Source organism: Simochromis diagramma, unplaced genomic scaffold, assembly GCF_900408965.1.
Source record: "Simochromis diagramma unplaced genomic scaffold, fSimDia1.1 OVJJ01000026.1, whole genome shotgun sequence".
NCBI lineage: Eukaryota > Metazoa > Chordata > Actinopteri > Cichliformes > Cichlidae > Simochromis > Simochromis diagramma.
Window position 1 is genome coordinate 6,796,637 of NW_024386985.1, and position 18,417 is coordinate 6,815,053.

Genomic DNA, 18,417 nt, shown 5'->3' on the forward strand with positions numbered 1-18,417 from the left:
CGTTGTGGAGTACATGGTAATAAATTCCATTTTTTTATGAGAGAGCCACAGATATTTTTGATTACATATCTTTAGTTTCTACACTTCTCAGTTTTCCGATATTTTTCCACTGTGTCTGCTATAAGAGTTCCAGCAGGCGGTGCATCATTACAGCTCAAAAACGCTGTTACATCCTGTTATTTGGGCTGTTAGTCCTTTTTAGTGTTCATCTCTAACCACTTTGTAAACTCAGAGGGAAAGGGCATGCTAAAGATTTTAAGATTGCTACAAAATATCTTTCTTCTTTACTTAGAACTTTTAGTCAGACAAAAGGATTTAAAAAAAAATGTTTTAGTATGAACTGTCTCTACTACATATTTGTATTTCTTGCCATTCATGGTTGTGGTTGCTATTTTATTATGGTTGCATTTGCAACCTGGGTTACATTAAAGCCTGCTAAATGTTGTGCTGCTATATTTTTTCATTGTTTACACTTATCTCTTATCTCTTATCTCCAGAGATGCTCTCAGAACATACATATACATATGTAATATCACCAAATAAAGCGCAAAGTGTTGGAGACTTTGGATGGCTGAGCCTGAGACCTTTTGGGGTGTGCAGGATTTTACTGAGGACTTTTCGTGGTGCAGTGATAGCCTCTGCAGTATTTTAAAATGTACATGCAAACAGGAAAAGTACTGTTATGAATTTGATGAGAATATGATGTAACTTCAGCAGCTGTAATACCTCTGCGAAGGTTTGCTAACTGTGCTGCTCTTCTGAATGATCTTTACTCATGCAGTGTGCTGTTCTTCAGCCTGTTAGAAATCGTCATACAGCTTCTACATAATAGGGCTTTTAATACCCTCCTAATTACCAAGTAAACATGTATCTATCAGTTTAACATTTTTTGTGATATCTTATGTGTTTGGAGGTAAAAGAGGCAACCCAAACACATGAGATATCATTGGAAAGGCCAGGATGTCCTCTTGAGCACAACAGGACTTATTGGGTAGCACAAATAAGTAAAAAAGATATAGCCCCAAAACAAACATCCATTAAACAGGACATAAATGAATAGGGTGGCTAACTGAACCTCACTCATTGAGTGGATAAAGATTCAGGAGTGGGATGACCATCAACCACCACAAGTGAGAACATGTTTTTTTTTTTTCATTGCTTTTATAAATAAATAAATAAATAGAAACTGTAGTATGTTTTCAGTGAATTGATTGCTGCTGTCATGGTTTGGTGCTGTGGCAGGCAGGATGCAGGACCCAAAAGCAGGACTCAAACACGGAGAGGGAATAAAGTCAAAACTGCAGCTTTACTGCTGGGAATACTCTTACATTAATACAGAAAATAAAATCAAAAGAAACAAATTTGAAACTCAAACCAAAAAGCTAAGAAACTAGGGAACTAAACTGGGAACAGAGGAATAGGAAATACAGGGAGCACAGAGGAAACACACGAGGGGTGGGGGTGGTACAATGCAACAAAGACAGGGTTTAAATACACAAGGCAGTAACGAGGGAATGAGAAACAGGAGGGAAACACAGCTGGGACTAATAGACATAATGAGAGAAGGGGAAACAAAACTAGATACACTTTCATAGGACATGGGACTGTCCAAGTGAAGCAGGAAACACGAGACAATCACAAAGATGCAGACTAGACACGGAGTCACGTCTCAGTGTCTAGTCTGACTGGAGAGACAGAGGGAACATAGAGACAAGAGTAGCCAAACAAGGAACACGAGAAAAGCAAAGTAACAGAAACCAAAATCCTAGGACTAAAGAAATAACACAAGCAGAACCAAAACTCGTGAATAACAAATTATCAAAGTATATAAATTAATCAAAAAACCATAAACATCGAGCCAGAAGATTCAGGACCATGACAGCTGCACTGTAATACTTTCCAAGGTATTTATCCAATTACACAACAGTTCATCTGAAGGCAAAATTTAATAATGAGTTTTGATCAGCGCCTTTAACTTAAATCATGTGTTTTTGATGAATGCTGATAACTTCAAACACATATTTTGGAAAATGACCAAACCACATTTATGAAAGGATTTCAGCAAAGCTGTGATTCAACATTCGCTGAGCGGATGTTGAATTCACTGAAGTCCACTGTGATGCACAGCTTTATACGCTGAGCAGACACCACACACACACACACACACACACACACACACACACACACACACACACACACACACACACACACACACACACACACACACAGAGCCAGAAGTGTTCTTAATGTGTTATAACAATCATCAGTAGTTTTGAAAATAAAAAATTTATAATTTGCCAATTGGCTCACATGTTAACCATATGTGCTTTTTAATAATCATCATTAATTTTGTAGTTTTACCAGTATTACTGTGAACTGGGTTGAAGCCACACAGTGCCCACAAAATATATCAGAGATCACCACCTAGTGGTTTAATGTGAATATTGAGTGTCAGTGACACAATGAGGCTAGGATCATAAAAGCAAAGATATTTGATTGATTATTAGCTCTAAACTATCTGTGATGGCTGTGTCTGATTTACAGTGATTTTGAGATGTTAAGATTTTGAGATGCTTATTGTGCTTCTCTGGGCAATAATTTCTTTAATGTTGTAACACATTTTGTGGTCAACTTGAAAGAGAACTGCTGAAGACTTAGGAAAAGAAAGGAGCCTTTCGCTGAGAATTGTAATGACATTAAACTCGTCTATCCTTAATATAATGACGCTGAATGTCTACTGTGCAGGAACTACAATGTGAAGGAGTCTGCAGCAGCACAAAGTCTTCTTTTGACATTAAAAAGCTGTTGGATTCACTGAAAAGGCTGAAGAGTCGGTGACTGAAAGCTGCGAGCAGAAGTATTTATAAGAGTTTTACTTTCAGGTGGAGAGTATTTAAATGAGTCAGGCAAATGTGAATTGAAAAGTCTATGACACAAAGTTTCTTGCGAGCTGCACAAATTTAACATGGAAAAAACAATCCTGTATTCAGCCTGCGGTGGCTGTAATAGCTGCTAGAAGAGTTTAGGAGGCGAGATGTCATCAGAACGAGAGAGAACTCTCTGTATTGAAACTCTTCACTCAGTCTTCATGCCGAGTGTGTCGGTGAGCCCACTCTTTGCTCCTCAGTAACTTAGTTTTCATGAAACAAGCAGAAATGAACCGAGCTCAGCTTCTTTTTTCTCAGCAGTGAGCACACAGCGAGCAGCTTCTGAATCTGTAATTAGTAAAAGTGTTACTGTGTTAGATGAATGCCTGAATGTTGCCACACACATGTGGCACGGTAACATAGTAAGTGGGAAAGCTACAGCAGAGTTCTTTCTTATATGATTTTCCTTCAGCCTCCTCTCACATATCGGAACTGCCTCCCTATTTTCAGAGATTGCCACTGGACTGAAACCTGAGCTTACACTGGATTACTTTGGTTAGAAGGCCTGCATTTTGCAGCACTTTTGGAACGAGCAAAAGCATCTGGTCTACTGGCCTGAGAGAATGAGGCAGGACACAAAGGTGCAGCAGGTCAGACAGATAACATGAGGCACAGCCATTAATAGGAGATTTTTCTGTCCTCCCTTGTGTGGTTTCCAGAAAAATCCTTAAATCTTTATGCGGTCCTTTCAATATGTTGACAATACAAACCACACTTTTAATCACTTTTAAGCACTTTTAATCTTAAAAGGCTTTGTTTGAGTTTTCCACCAATAAATCTTGAAGTTGACCTTGAAGACCTCGGTGGATGTGAGCCAAATTTTAATGGCTTGTTAACATGACCCCGCTCTACACCCCAACAACGTTTTAACAGAATTAATTCAACACTTATTGAGCTATCATGTTTACAGATGGTATGGCATGTTTCCCTTAGCACTTCAGCTAGACTTTTCCAGTCATATGTTAACTCTGCCCTGCCACAAGGAGCCTGTCTTAGTAGTCTACTATCTCTTGTTTCTTCTGCAAAGATGCACTCCACATGTTTACACTTTGCTCCACTCTTATACATGTTCCTCGTTTTTCACGAGGTTCACCACACAGTCATTTCCATCCTTTTGGCAAAATCCAGCACCATCAGCATTTCTCTCCTTAACACCATACCTAATCAACACCTGATCAACACTTCCTCATTGCCTCTGCTCCCTTCACCTGCACAGATGTCTACTGCTTCATCCAACTGACTTCAGCATCACATCTTCAATTTCCAGCTTCAAACTCATGATTCTTTCCGACACTCTCTTTACCGTCACAGCACTATTCACATATTCTTACTTCAAGAGACCATGCTCCATAATAATGCCTTCTACAGAAGAGTCGTAGTGCCCTCCTACAGGACAAATCCTGCAACCCTCGCTCCATAAACAGTTCACACAGTGGAAGAAATGGCCCCAAGGAGGCGCTAAATGAAAAGGCATCTCCTTCCTGTTTTTACATTGCTGGTGGACAGATTATGAGCCAAGTACCATAATGTTATTAGTCTTGGTTCAAATATGAAATCAGTAACTCAGTGGGATATTGTTGTTTTGAGCTTTAACAGTGGTGTAAAAATGCTTCAACAACCCAGCTTTTTTAAGGTTTAGACATGTCTGATGGTGTACAAAAGTTGTGGTGTGAGAGACCGCGAGAAACTTGCAACCATTAAACAGCCCGTGTGTTTCAGGATGATGAGGTATGTTAATAATGATGAACAAGATAATGCAAAGATGACACAAGTCCCCAAAAAAACAGGATACGGTTAGAAGTCAAAATGTGATCATCAGATTTGACAGAGCAACAGCTGTATAAAAGATCCATTTCACAGTCCTGCCAACACAACTTCACCTTTTTGCTGGCATCATGCTCAGTCTGCAAAAAATCCTGCTCCTCCATGTTCTGGCATGTCTCGGACGACTCGGTAAGATCTGCAAATCTTTGTTATTGTCCTCTGATCGTTTAATGGAACGTTAACTTCATTTTGGTTTCCTTTATTCTGCTTTTTCAGCACATGGAAGTCACATCATAGATGGTAAAAAAGCCCCAGAGAACTCGATGCAGTACATGGCCTCTGTGCAGGACTACAACGGTCACCATGTTTGTGGAGGATTTCTCATCACTGAAGACTTTGTAGTCTCGGCTGCACACTGTGATGACTCGTGAGTAATCAAACATCTTCTGCTTCTGCTTCTCTGACTCATGTCATTAAAACACATTTAGAAAATGTATTGATGTCCTCTCATTGATTACTCTTTCAGGAGCCTCACACACGTTGTTCTCGGCAACCACAATCTCAAGAACGGCAATCATCAAAAAATAAAGATTGAAAACAAAATCATCCATGAAAATTATCAACACGTTGGACTGGGTAATGACATCATGCTGATTAAAGTAAGTACATGCTCATGTTCACAACAGTTTCATCACATGATGTATTTGTGGTTTCATTATTCAAATTATATATATACGTTAGCAAGTTCACACGGATTGCCCCGTGCATGGGACTGGACTGCGCTAACGCATTAATGAGCTAACCGTGCTGACGCGTTGACGCTGTGCAGCCTCACACACGGGGCGATCCGCGTTAACTCGCTAACAGAGATTTGCTGCATTAATGCGGTTATGGCGTTAACGTCACTTTAACGAGATTCATTTTTACTTTATGTTGTGTCTCCAGCTGTCTGAGAAAGTTAAACTGGGCCACAGAGTACGAATAATTCCGCTTCCTCCTGCTGAAATAAACCTAAAAGAAAACCAAGTGTGTCAGGTGGCTGGATGGGGAAAAACTAAAACTGAAGGTAAACTTGTTGATGAGCTGATGGTGGTGAACGTGTCTGTCATTACATCAAAGAACTGTGAGGACCAATGGCCTGGTCTTCCTTCCAATGTAATCTGTGCAGGTGGATATAAGACAGACAAAGGATTCTGTCAGGTATGTTTTCTGTCCTTTCAGTTTAAAATGGTTTCATGTTCACAAATCTTAAAAATATAAACCTAATGAACATAAAGTGATAAATTAAAATTCTTCCTCCTCACAGGGAGATTCTGGTGGTCCTCTGGTGTGTCATGGGTTTGCTGTTGGGGTTGTTTCTTTCAACTATAATGCGAACTGCAATTACCCCAATAAACCCAACGTCTATACGGACATCTCAAAATACCATAAATGGATCAACAAGGTTCTGAAAACATTTTTTTGAGTAAAAAACTTAAAGTTAAAGTTTACTTCAGATTTTTCTTTTCACTATTGAAATGTGAGAATTTCTGATTCTTTCATCTGTTTAACCAAAAATAAAAATACAAACGTATCCCACACTCAATCTGTCATTTCTTTCTGTAACAGCCAAAAGGCTGAATTTTTAATATTATTTCTGCCTTTGTAGTGGACCATGTGCAGTTTTACTAACAGCAGTAATAGTTTCGTAACTGCGAGTGTAGAGCATCGACTCTTAATCTCAACACAAAGGCTAATAAGTATATAATATTACACAGTATACGTATACAAAAGAGTCCAAACCTCCAAATTCTACCAACTACATTATAATTAAATTGTGTTGATATGAGAAGCTCTATTCAACCCAAAAGAGTCATAAATTGTCTGTGAAGCCGGCAGGAGTCAATCCCAATGCAGATTTACAGGCAGGACTTTAACCCAAAAAACACAGCTCTTATTGCTGGATATGAACAGAGGTTGATATCCTATTCATGCATCAGAGGGTTAAAATATTCTACTGAAGTAAAAGTAATATTACTTTGATGAAATTTTACTAAAGTACAAGTAAAATTACCTGTCTAAAAATGTACTCAAGTAAAAGTAAAAAGTAGCTGATTTAAAATGTACTCGGAGCAAAGGTTAAATAGGTTTTTTTTTGACAGCAGGAGGACAATGGGATACAAATCTCAAAGTAGTTGTTTTTTAATTAAAAGAAAAACAAATTAAAGTGCAATAGCAGTTCAACTGGGTAATGGTCACAAGTGCTGTGACTTTCCCTGAATGACCCAAATAAAACCAAACTCTTAGGTATCACAATGTTTTCAAGACAAAACTATGTAATTCTTTCATATGAGATTGTGTTCTAACCTGCAAATCATAGAACAAGTCAAATGAACTTAAAATTTTTCAAATGAACCATACAGCAGCTGTTATAAAAAAATTATTTTCTTTTATTGACCCTGCCCTACTGTACCTTTAGATTAGAGTTCCTTTGTGTTCATCCTGCACTGTCATTCTTTGGATTTCTTGTTAATTTTGAGGAGCAGTTGATTTTCAAAGTTAGTAGTTTATCCTTGCTCGCTTTGCAGTGAACAGTAGTCCAGTACAGCTAAAGAGACGCTCACAGGCAGCTGAGGCAGGCAGGCCAGTGTTGTGATGTGGTTTGTTTGATGTAGAGGGAGGCTGGTACTCAAGACCGCCATCTTGCCCCAGGATGGTGAATGTGTCGAGGTTGTCAGCTTTGGTCTCTTCAGAAGAGCTTTGATCTGATTTCCTCCTCGCAGAATTTATGAGTATCTGGATGTGCCCAACATCTATAGAGACATATCAAAACTCCTTTTATGGGTCAAACCCATTTTCAACAAAAAGAAATGCAAAGTTTAGAGAATATTATTGGACTGGATTGTGATCTATGTTGTTAGACTTGATTGTTATCCTTAATATCTAAAACTAAAAGACTCTTAAAAACAGCTGGTTACTCTTTTTCCATGTCAATCTAAACACTTTGTTTACAACAATAACAACAACATTGATGTGTAGTTGTGTTTGACCACAAAGGGTAGGAACTAAGCCAGGGATGGGTCAGGGGGTCAAATGTTCAGTTCCTGCATTAGATGAGCTTTTACCCACAATTATTCATAATTTTATTATATAAATGATTTTATTTATGAAAGAGAAAACATACTTCAAACATTGGTTCAATTCAAATAAAACAAAAAGCAATAAATCTCTACATCATTGTGCACTGCTTTTAAATATGTATTTGTAAATATGTATAATACATTGCAACAGCATCAGTGTTTGTTCCGTAAAGGTTCTTCTTGTACGTAATCAGATTTAGCTAAATTTAATAAAGATCTTCACCATTAGGGGGCAGTGTTTGGTGATAATGTTTTTGTGTAGTTGCTGCTGTAGTGAGGAACAAGTAGATTTAGTGTTTTGTCGGAGAAAGTGGTAGTCCTATGGTGAGAACTTTCTCTTTAATAAAGAAGGTTTTGGATGGCGGGGGTCCTTCTCTGTGGTCTCTGTTTTCTCCCTCAGTTCAAAGACGTGTTTGTTTGGTTACCAGTTAAAAAATGTGGTATATATTTGTGGTTGAAGTATTTACAGCACAACACGAGTGATGATATGAGAGTTGACATGTCTGTGCATCTCCAGCCTTTTGAGAAGGTTCAGCCAGGCTAAATGACTCACCTTAAATAAAGCAATTATTATTTTATCATCACTAGTACTTACAGAAAAATCTCGTCCAAAGCAACAACATTTGAAGTTCCATATCAGCTAATAATACTTATTACGTTCAGCCATCTTGGATTTTCTGCTTCCTCAATTTTTCTTTTTCCAAAGTAATCAAAGCAATATTACAAAGGAGTCACTAGAGGAAGCTCTACGGCAGTTTACAAAACTATATAATCCATTTTAATTTATAAAAGTCTGGCGTGGGCCAGCCAAAAATGATCTCTTGCCACCCCTAGTTTTTAAAAATATATACAAGCGATGCTTTCTTCCTAAATACTATCGTCACGTTTAGTGCGGAAGAAACAGTTGAAAAAAAAACATTTTTAAGGACAGGACGAAAACAGTAAAGAAAGGGAAAAGAAGCTACCTCTTTCCTATTGGTGGAAAAATGTGCCATGTCAAAGAACGTTTTTAAAAAAGGCAACACGTGGGATTTGGTTGTTTAGGAAGAGGGGAAAGTTTTGGGAATGTCCTAACGGGGTTAACCAAGAAATCATGAAAAATTAGGTTGAAATTTTTGTCCATGACACTGCAGATTTCTGACATTTTGTGTAAATTTAACTAACAATTTGATTTGTTCTAACAAAAAAGTGTGAAACTTAAGTTAGACTTGTGTTTGTAAATGAACTGTCCTGTTTTGTGTAGCTTTCTGGTTTTTATATTTATTTGGCAACATATTTATTTATTATACAGGCTATACAGTATATAAAATAAAATTTACATGTCTTATGTGAATTGAAATGTTTAATTTTCTGGGCTACAGAAAATAAACAAGTTATAGACTATATTTATATGAAGCATGTATACTTACTGCATTTGAATCATTTTAAGTATATGTAACGCCGGCATGTGTGTGTGTGTGTGTGTGTGTGTGTGTGTGTGTGTGTGTGTGTGTGTGTGTGTGTGTGTGTGTGTGTGTTAGGGGGTATAAAAAAAGATTTGATTTCCATGCAACCCTAAGAAAATTTCTCCTCTGAAAAGTCTGAAAAATAAAATTCATGCCCATTTATTCTCACCGGGTAAAAACACAAACACAAGTAACTTTAACTACTTTTGTTTTTTGCTTTAATGTTCAGGAAGATAAACTAGATAAAAATAGCGTAGCTCTGAGTAATGTGTAACTGATCTTTAAGTACCTCCTCCTGGCAGATCTGCAGAGATACAGAGTGACACAAGTAAACTGTTACATGCTGATCAGGCTGAACCTGAAACGCACAGGCTGATTGTCTGAGATGCACTTTTGAATCTCAGTGCTGCCGCAAATACTGCTGAATTACATTGTGCATGTATTGTAAAACGTGATCTGTGATCACAATATCTAAAATTATAAAACTGTCCAAAAACAGCTGGTTGCTCTTTTTCACCTGGCTTACAAAAATAAAAAAGCAAAAATAAAGAAGCTTTTTTGTGCAGTCTGAATGTAAACATTCCTGAGCATTAGGAATGTTTCATCTCCACACCTCTACTCAGGAATTTAAATTTGGTAACACCAAAAACCACCAACCGACAATCATCATAGCTTTAACATTTAGCTCAAAAAATTTCCATAAATGGTAAATGGACTGATTCTTATATAGCACTTATATAGCGAGTACTCAAAGTGCTCTATACATCATGCCAAGACTGAAACAGCATGGTGTCAGCATCATTCGATCTGAAAAATGTGGTTTGTGTGGTTCAGCTTGTGTTATTTTGGCTGTGTCGAGTATTTCCACAGTAAAGAATCTTTCCATGCAAACACTTTAGAAGGTACTGCCTTTCTATATCCGATACATACACTACTGTGCAAAAGTCTTGAGCGACCCACTAATTGAAATATTTAAAGAAGAGGAGTGGCTCAACACTTCTGCACAGTACTGTGGTCTGTTCAGCAACTACAGTAGAATGAAGCGGGATGGTTGAATAAAGTTTTCTGTAGCGTAATCAGGCTCAAACTACACGGCACAGAATGCATTTATGCATGCGATATCTCTAAAGCACATCTCCTGAAGATCAGTGTGTGTACGTGATCTTCTGTTAACCATAGCCACAGTTACATAACTGAAATAGAACAGGTTTCATCTCCACTGATTCCTTTTAATGTGGAGGAGTGTAGCAGTGTTCTGAGCCCCTCTTGTGCAGTATCTTAGCTGTTCCATCTCTAAGTCACTGGAGGAGTTAGTCGGAGGCTGCAGGAACATCATCTGCAGGATACGGAGAAAAAAAGGGAGGGCTGTGAATATTGCCTGTGTACAAAACCAGCCATGCTGATATCACAGATTAATCACACTCTAGATCTTGTTTTAACATATGGCATAGAAGCTCTTTTGAGCCAACCATCCCTTTAACGTTAACTAGTAATGACTTCATGAACTTCTTCACAAATAAAATTTTTATCATTAGAGAAAAAATTACCAATAATCATCCCACAGATGTAATATTATCTACAGCTACTCTTAGTACCATTGATGTTAAGTTAGACTCTTTTTCTCCAATTGATCTTTCTGAGTTAACTTCAATAATTACTTCCTCCAAACCATCAACCTGTCTTTTAGACCCCATTCCTACAAAACTGCTCAAAGAAGTCCTGCCATTAATTAATTCTTCGATCTTAAATATGATCAACCTATCTCTAATAATCGGCTATGTACCACAGGCCTTCAAGCTGGCTGTAGTTAAACCTTTACTCAAAAAGCCATCTCTAGACCCAGCAGTCTTAGCTAATTATAGGCCAATCTCCAACCTTCCTTTCATATCAAAAATCCTTGAAAGAGTAGTTGTCAAACAGCTAACAGATCATCTGCAGCGGAATGGTTTATTTGAAGAGTTTCAGTCAGGTTTCAAGCTCATCACAGCACAGAAACAGCTTTAGTGAAGGTTACAAATGATCTTCTTATGGCCTTTGACAGTGGACTCATCTCTGTGCTTGTCCTGCTAGACCTTAGTGCAGCATTCGATACTGTTGACCATAATATCCTATTAGAGCGGTTAGAACATGCTGTAGGTATTACAGGTACTGCACTGCAGTGGTTTGTATCATATCTATCTAATAGACTCCAATTTGTGCATGTAAATGGAGAGTCCTCTTCACACACTGAGGTTAATTATGGAGTTCCACAGGGTTCAGTGCTAGGACCAATTCTGTTTACATTATAAATGCTTCCCTTAGGCAGTATCATCAGAAGACATAGTATACATTTTCACTGCTATGCAGATGACACCCAGCTCTATCTGTCCATGAAGCCAGATAATACACACCAATTAGTTAAACTGCAGGAATGTCTTAAAGACATAAAGACCTGGATGGCCGCTAACTTTTTGCTTCTTAATTCAGATAAAACTGAGGTTATTGTACTCTGCGCTGAAAAGCCTAGAAATATGGTATCTAACCAGATTCTTACTCTGGATGGCATTACCTTGGCCTCCAGTAACGCTGTAAGGAACCTTGGAGTCATTTTTGACCAGGACATGTCCTTCAACGCACATATTAAACAAATATGTAAGACTGCGTTCTTCCATTTGCGCAACATCTCTAAAATTAGAAATATCCTGTCTCAGAGTGACGCTGAAAAACTAGTTCATGCATTTATTACTTCCAGGCTGGACGACTGTAATTCATTATTATCAGGATGTCCAAAAAACTCACTGAAAAGCCTTCAGCTAATCCAAAATGCTGCAGCAAGAGTCCTGACAGGGACTAGAAAGAGAGAGCATATTTCTCCTGCATTGGCTTCCCTTCATTGGCTTCCTGTTAAATCCAGAATTGAATTCAAAATCCTGCTCCTCACATACAAGGTCTTAAATAATCAGGCCCCATCTTATCTTAATGACCTTGTAGTACCATATCACCCTATTAGAGCACTTCGCTCTCGCTCTGCAGGCCTACTTGTTGTTCCTAGAGTATTTAAAAGTAGAATGGGAGGGAGAGCCTTCAGTTTTCAGGCCCCTCTTCTGTGGAACCAGCTTCCAGTTTGGATTCGGGAGACAGACACTATCTCTACTTTTAAGATTAGGCTTAAAACTTTCCTTTTTGCTAAAGCATATAGTTAGGGCTGGACCAGGTGACCCTGAATCCTCCCTTAGTTATGCTGCAATAGACGTAGGCTGCCGGGGGATTCCCATGATGCATTGAGTTTTTCCTTTCCAGTCACCTTTCTCACTCACAATGTGTTAACAGACCTCTCTGCATTGAATCATATCTGTTATTAATCTCTGTCTCTCTTCCACAGCATGTCTTTTATCCTGTCTTCCTTCTCTCACCCCAACCGGTCGCAGCAGATGGTCGCCCCTCCCTGAGCCTGGTTCTGCCGGAGGTTTCTTCCTGTTAAAAGGGAGTTTTTCCTTCTCACTGTCGCCAAAGTGCTTGCTCATAGGGGGTCATATGATTGTTGGGTTTTTCTCTGTAACTATGAAGCGCCTTGAGGCGACTTTTGTTGTGATTTGGCGCTATATAAATAAAATTGAATTGAATTGAATTGAATTGAGTAGCAATGAAGATGAGGATCTGGCTGCAAACCGGAGGCACGGCCAAGCATAAATACTCACTGATGAATAGGTAGCTCTCAGGTGTACAAGGCAGGCCTGGTAGACACAACCTGCCCACACATCCACCTGGGAGACAAAATCAAATAACCTTTTATTCGTCACATAAACAATCACGTAAACAATTTCATGTAGTGAAATGCTTTTGTGTCTGAGCTGGGACAGGCTGCAGACGCCATTTCAGGGCTTGGTTTTAGTAGGGGGGGTCTAACCAGGACCGCTCCTGGATACCGGGTGGGAATCGAATTTGCAACTCCTGCTCCAAAGGTGTGTAAGGAGGAAGAACAAAACAAAAGCCCCACCCCGCCCACACCCCAGCACACCGATCCCAGCTCCGGCCTCTTTAATGAACTCAATAAACTTTTTTTCATGGCTCTGAAGTCTAAAAACATACAAATAACATTTTTTTTTACTTATCACAAAAGTTTAGAAAGTCCTGTGTTACAGCAGCCAAGGTATTAATCACTCCCTCCAACAGAGTAGCTTCTATAAAGTAGAGCTCAATTAAATAAAAGCTAACTAAATCAAAGAGTTCATCAGGCTGAAAATCACCCTAAAGAGCTCAATAGGAAAAAAAACTGAGTTCATCAAAGGAGCTCAAAGTATATAAAAGTCTTTATCCAAATAAAACTAAAATGGGGGTGTGACCCCGGCATGGATGGTTCAGAAATATAAGGCTGTCAGACACAAAGCTGTGTGTTTCAGAAAACACGCTGCAGCTCCTTTCTGTCAGCTGTGAGGAACGTAGGTTTAGCAGGTGAGTGGTGCAATTGTGCAGACACATGATGTCAAGACTGCTCACTCTGCCTGCAACGACCCACTTGATAAATAAATCACTGAAACCATTGAACTTCCTGTGTGTTGGGTCTGCTACCTGGTCCATACTGGTCCTGGTCCATATGGTCTGGCTGACAGATCACTGACACACACAGCTCATCCTGGCCTGTTTATCTGGAACGTTTTTGTCCACACGTGGAGGTTATATTATCATATAATATATCATAATATAACATGTTTATCAAAATCTTTTTTTGTTATTCACATTGTGGGAGTTGTCAGGACTTTCTAAATATCTGCACAAAACATGAACAGAAATTCTGGTTTTATTTATGTGGTTTCATTTATTTATTTATTTTACTGTTTTTTATTATATTTTAATGTTTTAGTGTTTGATCAACAATGAAATCTTTAAGGTCTTTCATATGGGTGTTTGTTGAAGCTTGAGGTGGTGTGACGAGGACGGTGTCTGAGCCTGATGACTGTCAGACTGTCTGCACAAGTTTCATGCCTCAATCTGGGCGTCAGCCGAGCTGTGTGGAATTTTTTTGGTCCATGTGTTTGATTATGCAAATATTTTATGCTGCATGTCCTTCCTGATGTAACCTTCCTCATTCTTCTGAGCCCCCGTAACCTGTGGGCCCAGCAGGCCACCTTTAACACCTTTAACATGGACGAGCAGCGAGGGGAACAGCTGGGTCTACCTATACCCACGTTTCCTGATTTTTTTTTCTTATTTTTCAAATGTTTTGATTGTGATTTTTAAAAATAAAATCTTGAAAACTGGGTGAGGGTGAAAGGTGAAGTGCATGATGGACAGGCCGGCAGTCTGTGACAGTGTTAGTAACACAGCCGACTCGATTACGAAAAGAAAAAATGCTTTCATTTGTTGAGATGATCAGGAGTGAAGATGAGTGAACTGACTACAAGGGGAAGGTTTTAGTTTTCAGATTTACCTGATTTATTGTCACGGTGAGGAGAAGCAGGTCCTCATAACGAGACTGAAAGACAGCAAAGAAGAAAGTCAGAAATGAGTGTGAACTACAAAAACAGCCACTCATTCAATCTGACCAAGTGTGATTTCCACAGAGAAGAATCTCAGTGTTACAGACGAGGTTTCACCCATTAAAAGTGATTTATAATCACACATGATCAGGAGGCCCAAAGGCTCTTAAATACATGAATAAAAGTGAGCAGCAAATGGAGTTAAAATAACGACAACTAAACATGATTTGTGTGTTTCACACCGATAAGCTGATGAACATGATGATAACACCATTTTCAATCTTGCGCTGAGTAAAGGATGTGGCTGAATGCCAAATTTGATGGATTATAATCTTATTTGGCAATGAAGCAAACTGACGTATAAAAGGTTCACCTCGACACTCCTACAAACACAACTTCATCTTTGTGCTGGCATCATGCTGGGTCTGCAGAAATTTCTGTTTGTCCATGTTCTGGCATGCCTCGGACGACTTGGTAAGAACTGCAAGTCTTTGTTATTATACTCCAATTGTTTAATGGAACAGTAACTTCATTTTGATTTCCTTTTTTCAGCACATGGAAGTGATATCATAGATGGTGAAAAAGCCCCAGAGAAATCGATGCACTACATGGCCTCTGTGCAGAACAACATGGGTCAACATGTTTGTGGAGGATTTCTCATCACTCAGGACTTTGTAGTCTCGGCTGCACACTGTAAGGACTCGTGAGTAATCAAACATCTTCTGCTGTAATCTCTGACTCATGTCATTAAAATACATTTAGAAAATATATTGATGTCCTCTCATTGATTACTCTTTCAGGAGCCTCACACACGTTGTTCTCGGCAACCACAATCTCAAGAACGGCAATCATCAAAAAATAAAGATTAAAAAAAAAATCATTCATGAAAATTATCAAAACGTTGGACTGGGTAATGACATCATGCTCCTTGAAGTAAGTACATGTTCGTGTGGTTTTATTATTCAAATTATAACTAAAGAACTATCGCATGAACATATATATTTATATTTTTTACTTCATGTCATGTCTCCAGCTGCTTCCAGTTCAGCTAAATGAAAGGGTACAAACAATTCAGCTTCCACCTGCTGAAATACACCTAAAAGAAAACCAAGTGTGTCAGGTGGCTGGATGGGGAAGAACTAAAACTGATGGTGAATCTGTTGATGAGCTGAGGGTGGTGGACGTGTCTGTCATTAACTTAAGGGTCTGTGAGGAACTATGGCATGGTCTTCCTTCCAATGTTATCTGTGCAGGTGGATACAAAACAACCAAAGGATTCTGTCAGGTATGTTTTCTGTCCTTTCAGTTTAAAATGGCTCCTTGATTACAAATATATAAAAAACTGAATAAAAGCTGGTAAATTAAAATTCTTCCTCCTCACAGGGAGATTCTGGTGGTCCTCTGCTGTGCGACGGGTTGGCTGTTGGCGTTGTTTCTTTCAACTATAAAGAAAACTGCAGTTACCCCAATAAACCCAACATCTATACAGACATCTCAAAATACCGTCAGTGGATTGACGGGATTGTGAAATCCAGAAAATATGAGGAGTAAAGAATTCACTGGCTTGTATATTATGGAAATGTCAGGATTTCTGATTCTATGTTAGCATAACCAAAAATGAAAATAAAAATATACCGCAGCATTAAACATGTGACTTCCTCATTTATTTTGAACATGTACATTTAAATAATAAATTCTTCCATATGATATATACTCAGATAATATTCATGTATAACTATATTAGTGTAAACCTACAATACAAATACAACAATATTTACTTCACCAACCAAAGGTCACTTTGCAGATGCATTAGAAATTAATTTAAATAGCTCAAAATAATAAAACGTATTTATTTCTCCACCCAATATAAAAATTATACACTCTGTTCTGTTTTATTGTCATCTTCAGAAAACAACAGATGATTATCACCAGCCACAGTCTTCTCAAAGTTTGCTGAGTCATGTACACTTAAATAATATAAATGAAACAAACATAAATGTACCTCTGTAGCGTTCTGTGTGAAGCATATGTATATTCCAGCACATGCACAGTTACACACTTTATTTTAAAGGGAGTGGGGAGTGTGTTGTGTAAATGATGCAAACAGATATCAAGAGAATTTGTATGGCAGTAGATTGATAAGAGAGACTACGTGATGCTAGAGGTGAAGCAGGAAACTGCTTCGTGTGATTCATCACCGAATTCAAAGAAATGTTTGTTGATAGACTTTCACCAAACTCCAGATAAAAACATGCTGATGGCTGCACATCGTTACACATCTGTAAACGTGTTTTCGCTGCATAAACCATAGCACACATAAGTGATATCACACATGATTAAATAACCCCAGCTGTTATGAAAGCAGACAGAAAGAACCCAAATCGGACACCAACAGATTCAGTTTACATATCGATAAGGAGTGGGAAGAAGTGCATGCCTATTTAATCCCACCACTTTGCTATAAGTTATCAGTTTTTAATTAATTTAATTGTTATAAACCTCAACAACAACTATAAGCATGCTGCTAATTACACATTAGCAAACATAAGTTACATAAAATACAAAATATTGTCACATTATCTTGTTTTTAGAGCTTCATGATTACATGGACACATCAAAGCAAGTGCCTCCAGTTTTGGAATGTTAATTAAAACTCTGAATAAGTGTAACTACAGGGGTCCAACAAAGAATGGCCACGCATCATACTGATGTCTTCGGAAAAAAAAAAACATTCTCTCTCTCTCTCTCTCTCTCTCTCTCTCTCTCTCGTATTGTCTTCAAACACTGTGAAAAGTGAAGAAAACACAAAGTTTACAACATAAATGTCTTTCATCTTATCAAAGTCTCTCATGTTAGTGTCCATAAACAGTCTTGAGCCAGCAGAACAGAAAAAATGCAAAATAATAGATATTACTGAAAATGTCCTGTACATGTATGCAGCATTTTATAAACAATATACATGAAAACCATACCTTGTGTGCCTCTTGGACCACATGCAGAATAACATTAATGTTGTGGCTGTAGCAGCATCTGTAGCTCTGTAGCTCCATGCTAGTTCTGACCCACAATGCCAGGGTTGTGCTCTCAGCCAAACTCTGGTCATGTGACCATTACAAACTCTACCTCAAACAAACTTTACATCTTTAACAAACCCATATTTTGTAACCAGTTCAAGTTCAATCAATGCTGCACGTTTATTATCTTATCCAATACATTTTGTATTCTTTCCAACAAATAAATGAACTAAATTAAGCATGAATCTATCACAGAAACATATGAAATAAACAATTTTATTTTAACTGTCTCAGGGACAGTTACAATGTACAAAGTATGAAGTAGTAACTAACTGAAGACAGACATCCATCCATTCATCAGTTCATCCATCTTTCCATTTCCTTCCGCTTATCTGGAAGCCCAGACTTCCAGCTTTCCAGCCATCTCCTCCAACTCACACCGGCGTTCCCAGGCCATTCAGGGGTTGTAAGCTCGCCATCATGTCCAGGGTCTGCACTGGGGACTCCTCCCAGTGGGACATGTCTAAAGCCTCAACCGGCTCTTTTTGCTGTGTAGTAGCTCTACTTTGAGCTCCTCTTAAATGACTGAACTCTGCACCCCCTCTCTGAGAGAGAGGCCAGCCCCGCCTCGGAGAAAACTCCATCGCTTGTATCCAAGATCTCATTCTTTCAGAGCTTGTGACCGTAAGTGA

The 18,417-nt window shown here is 38.5% G+C and overlaps 2 protein-coding genes across 2 annotated transcripts; both read left to right on the forward strand.

Annotated features, from left to right (window-relative positions):
• Positions 1–4,769: 4,769 nt before the first annotated feature.
• Positions 4,770–6,261, forward strand: LOC120738779 (granzyme B(G,H)-like). Its single transcript, XM_040040232.1, has 5 exons — positions 4,770–4,880; positions 4,968–5,118; positions 5,218–5,350; positions 5,637–5,891; positions 5,998–6,261. The coding sequence occupies exons 1-5, from the start codon at positions 4,823–4,825 to the stop codon at positions 6,154–6,156; spliced, it is 756 nt and encodes a 251-aa protein (XP_039896166.1). The 5' UTR covers positions 4,770–4,822; the 3' UTR covers positions 6,157–6,261.
• An 8,790-nt stretch (positions 6,262–15,051) lies between these two features.
• LOC120738554 (trypsin-3-like) lies at positions 15,052–16,358 on the forward strand. The gene is made up of 5 exons (XM_040039833.1): positions 15,052–15,185; positions 15,264–15,414; positions 15,512–15,644; positions 15,745–15,996; positions 16,095–16,358. The coding sequence occupies exons 1-5, from the start codon at positions 15,128–15,130 to the stop codon at positions 16,260–16,262; spliced, it is 762 nt and encodes a 253-aa protein (XP_039895767.1). The 5' UTR covers positions 15,052–15,127; the 3' UTR covers positions 16,263–16,358.
• The last annotated feature ends 2,059 nt before the right edge of the window (positions 16,359–18,417 follow it).

Excerpts from the sequence above, each read along its gene's own strand:
- LOC120738779 (XM_040040232.1), top strand. The coding sequence starts at position 4,823 with ATGCTCAGTCTGCAAAAAATCCTGCTCCTCCATGTTCTGGCATGTCTC. Across the intron at positions 5,351-5,636 it reads ATGACATCATGCTGATTAAA|CTGTCTGAGAAAGTTAAACT; the intron begins GTAAGTACATGC and ends TTGTGTCTCCAG. Across the intron at positions 5,892-5,997 it reads CAGACAAAGGATTCTGTCAG|GGAGATTCTGGTGGTCCTCT; the intron begins GTATGTTTTCTG and ends TCCTCCTCACAG.
- LOC120738554 (XM_040039833.1), top strand. The coding sequence starts at position 15,128 with ATGCTGGGTCTGCAGAAATTTCTGTTTGTCCATGTTCTGGCATGCCTC. Across the intron at positions 15,645-15,744 it reads ATGACATCATGCTCCTTGAA|CTGCTTCCAGTTCAGCTAAA; the intron begins GTAAGTACATGT and ends TCATGTCTCCAG. Across the intron at positions 15,997-16,094 it reads CAACCAAAGGATTCTGTCAG|GGAGATTCTGGTGGTCCTCT; the intron begins GTATGTTTTCTG and ends TCCTCCTCACAG.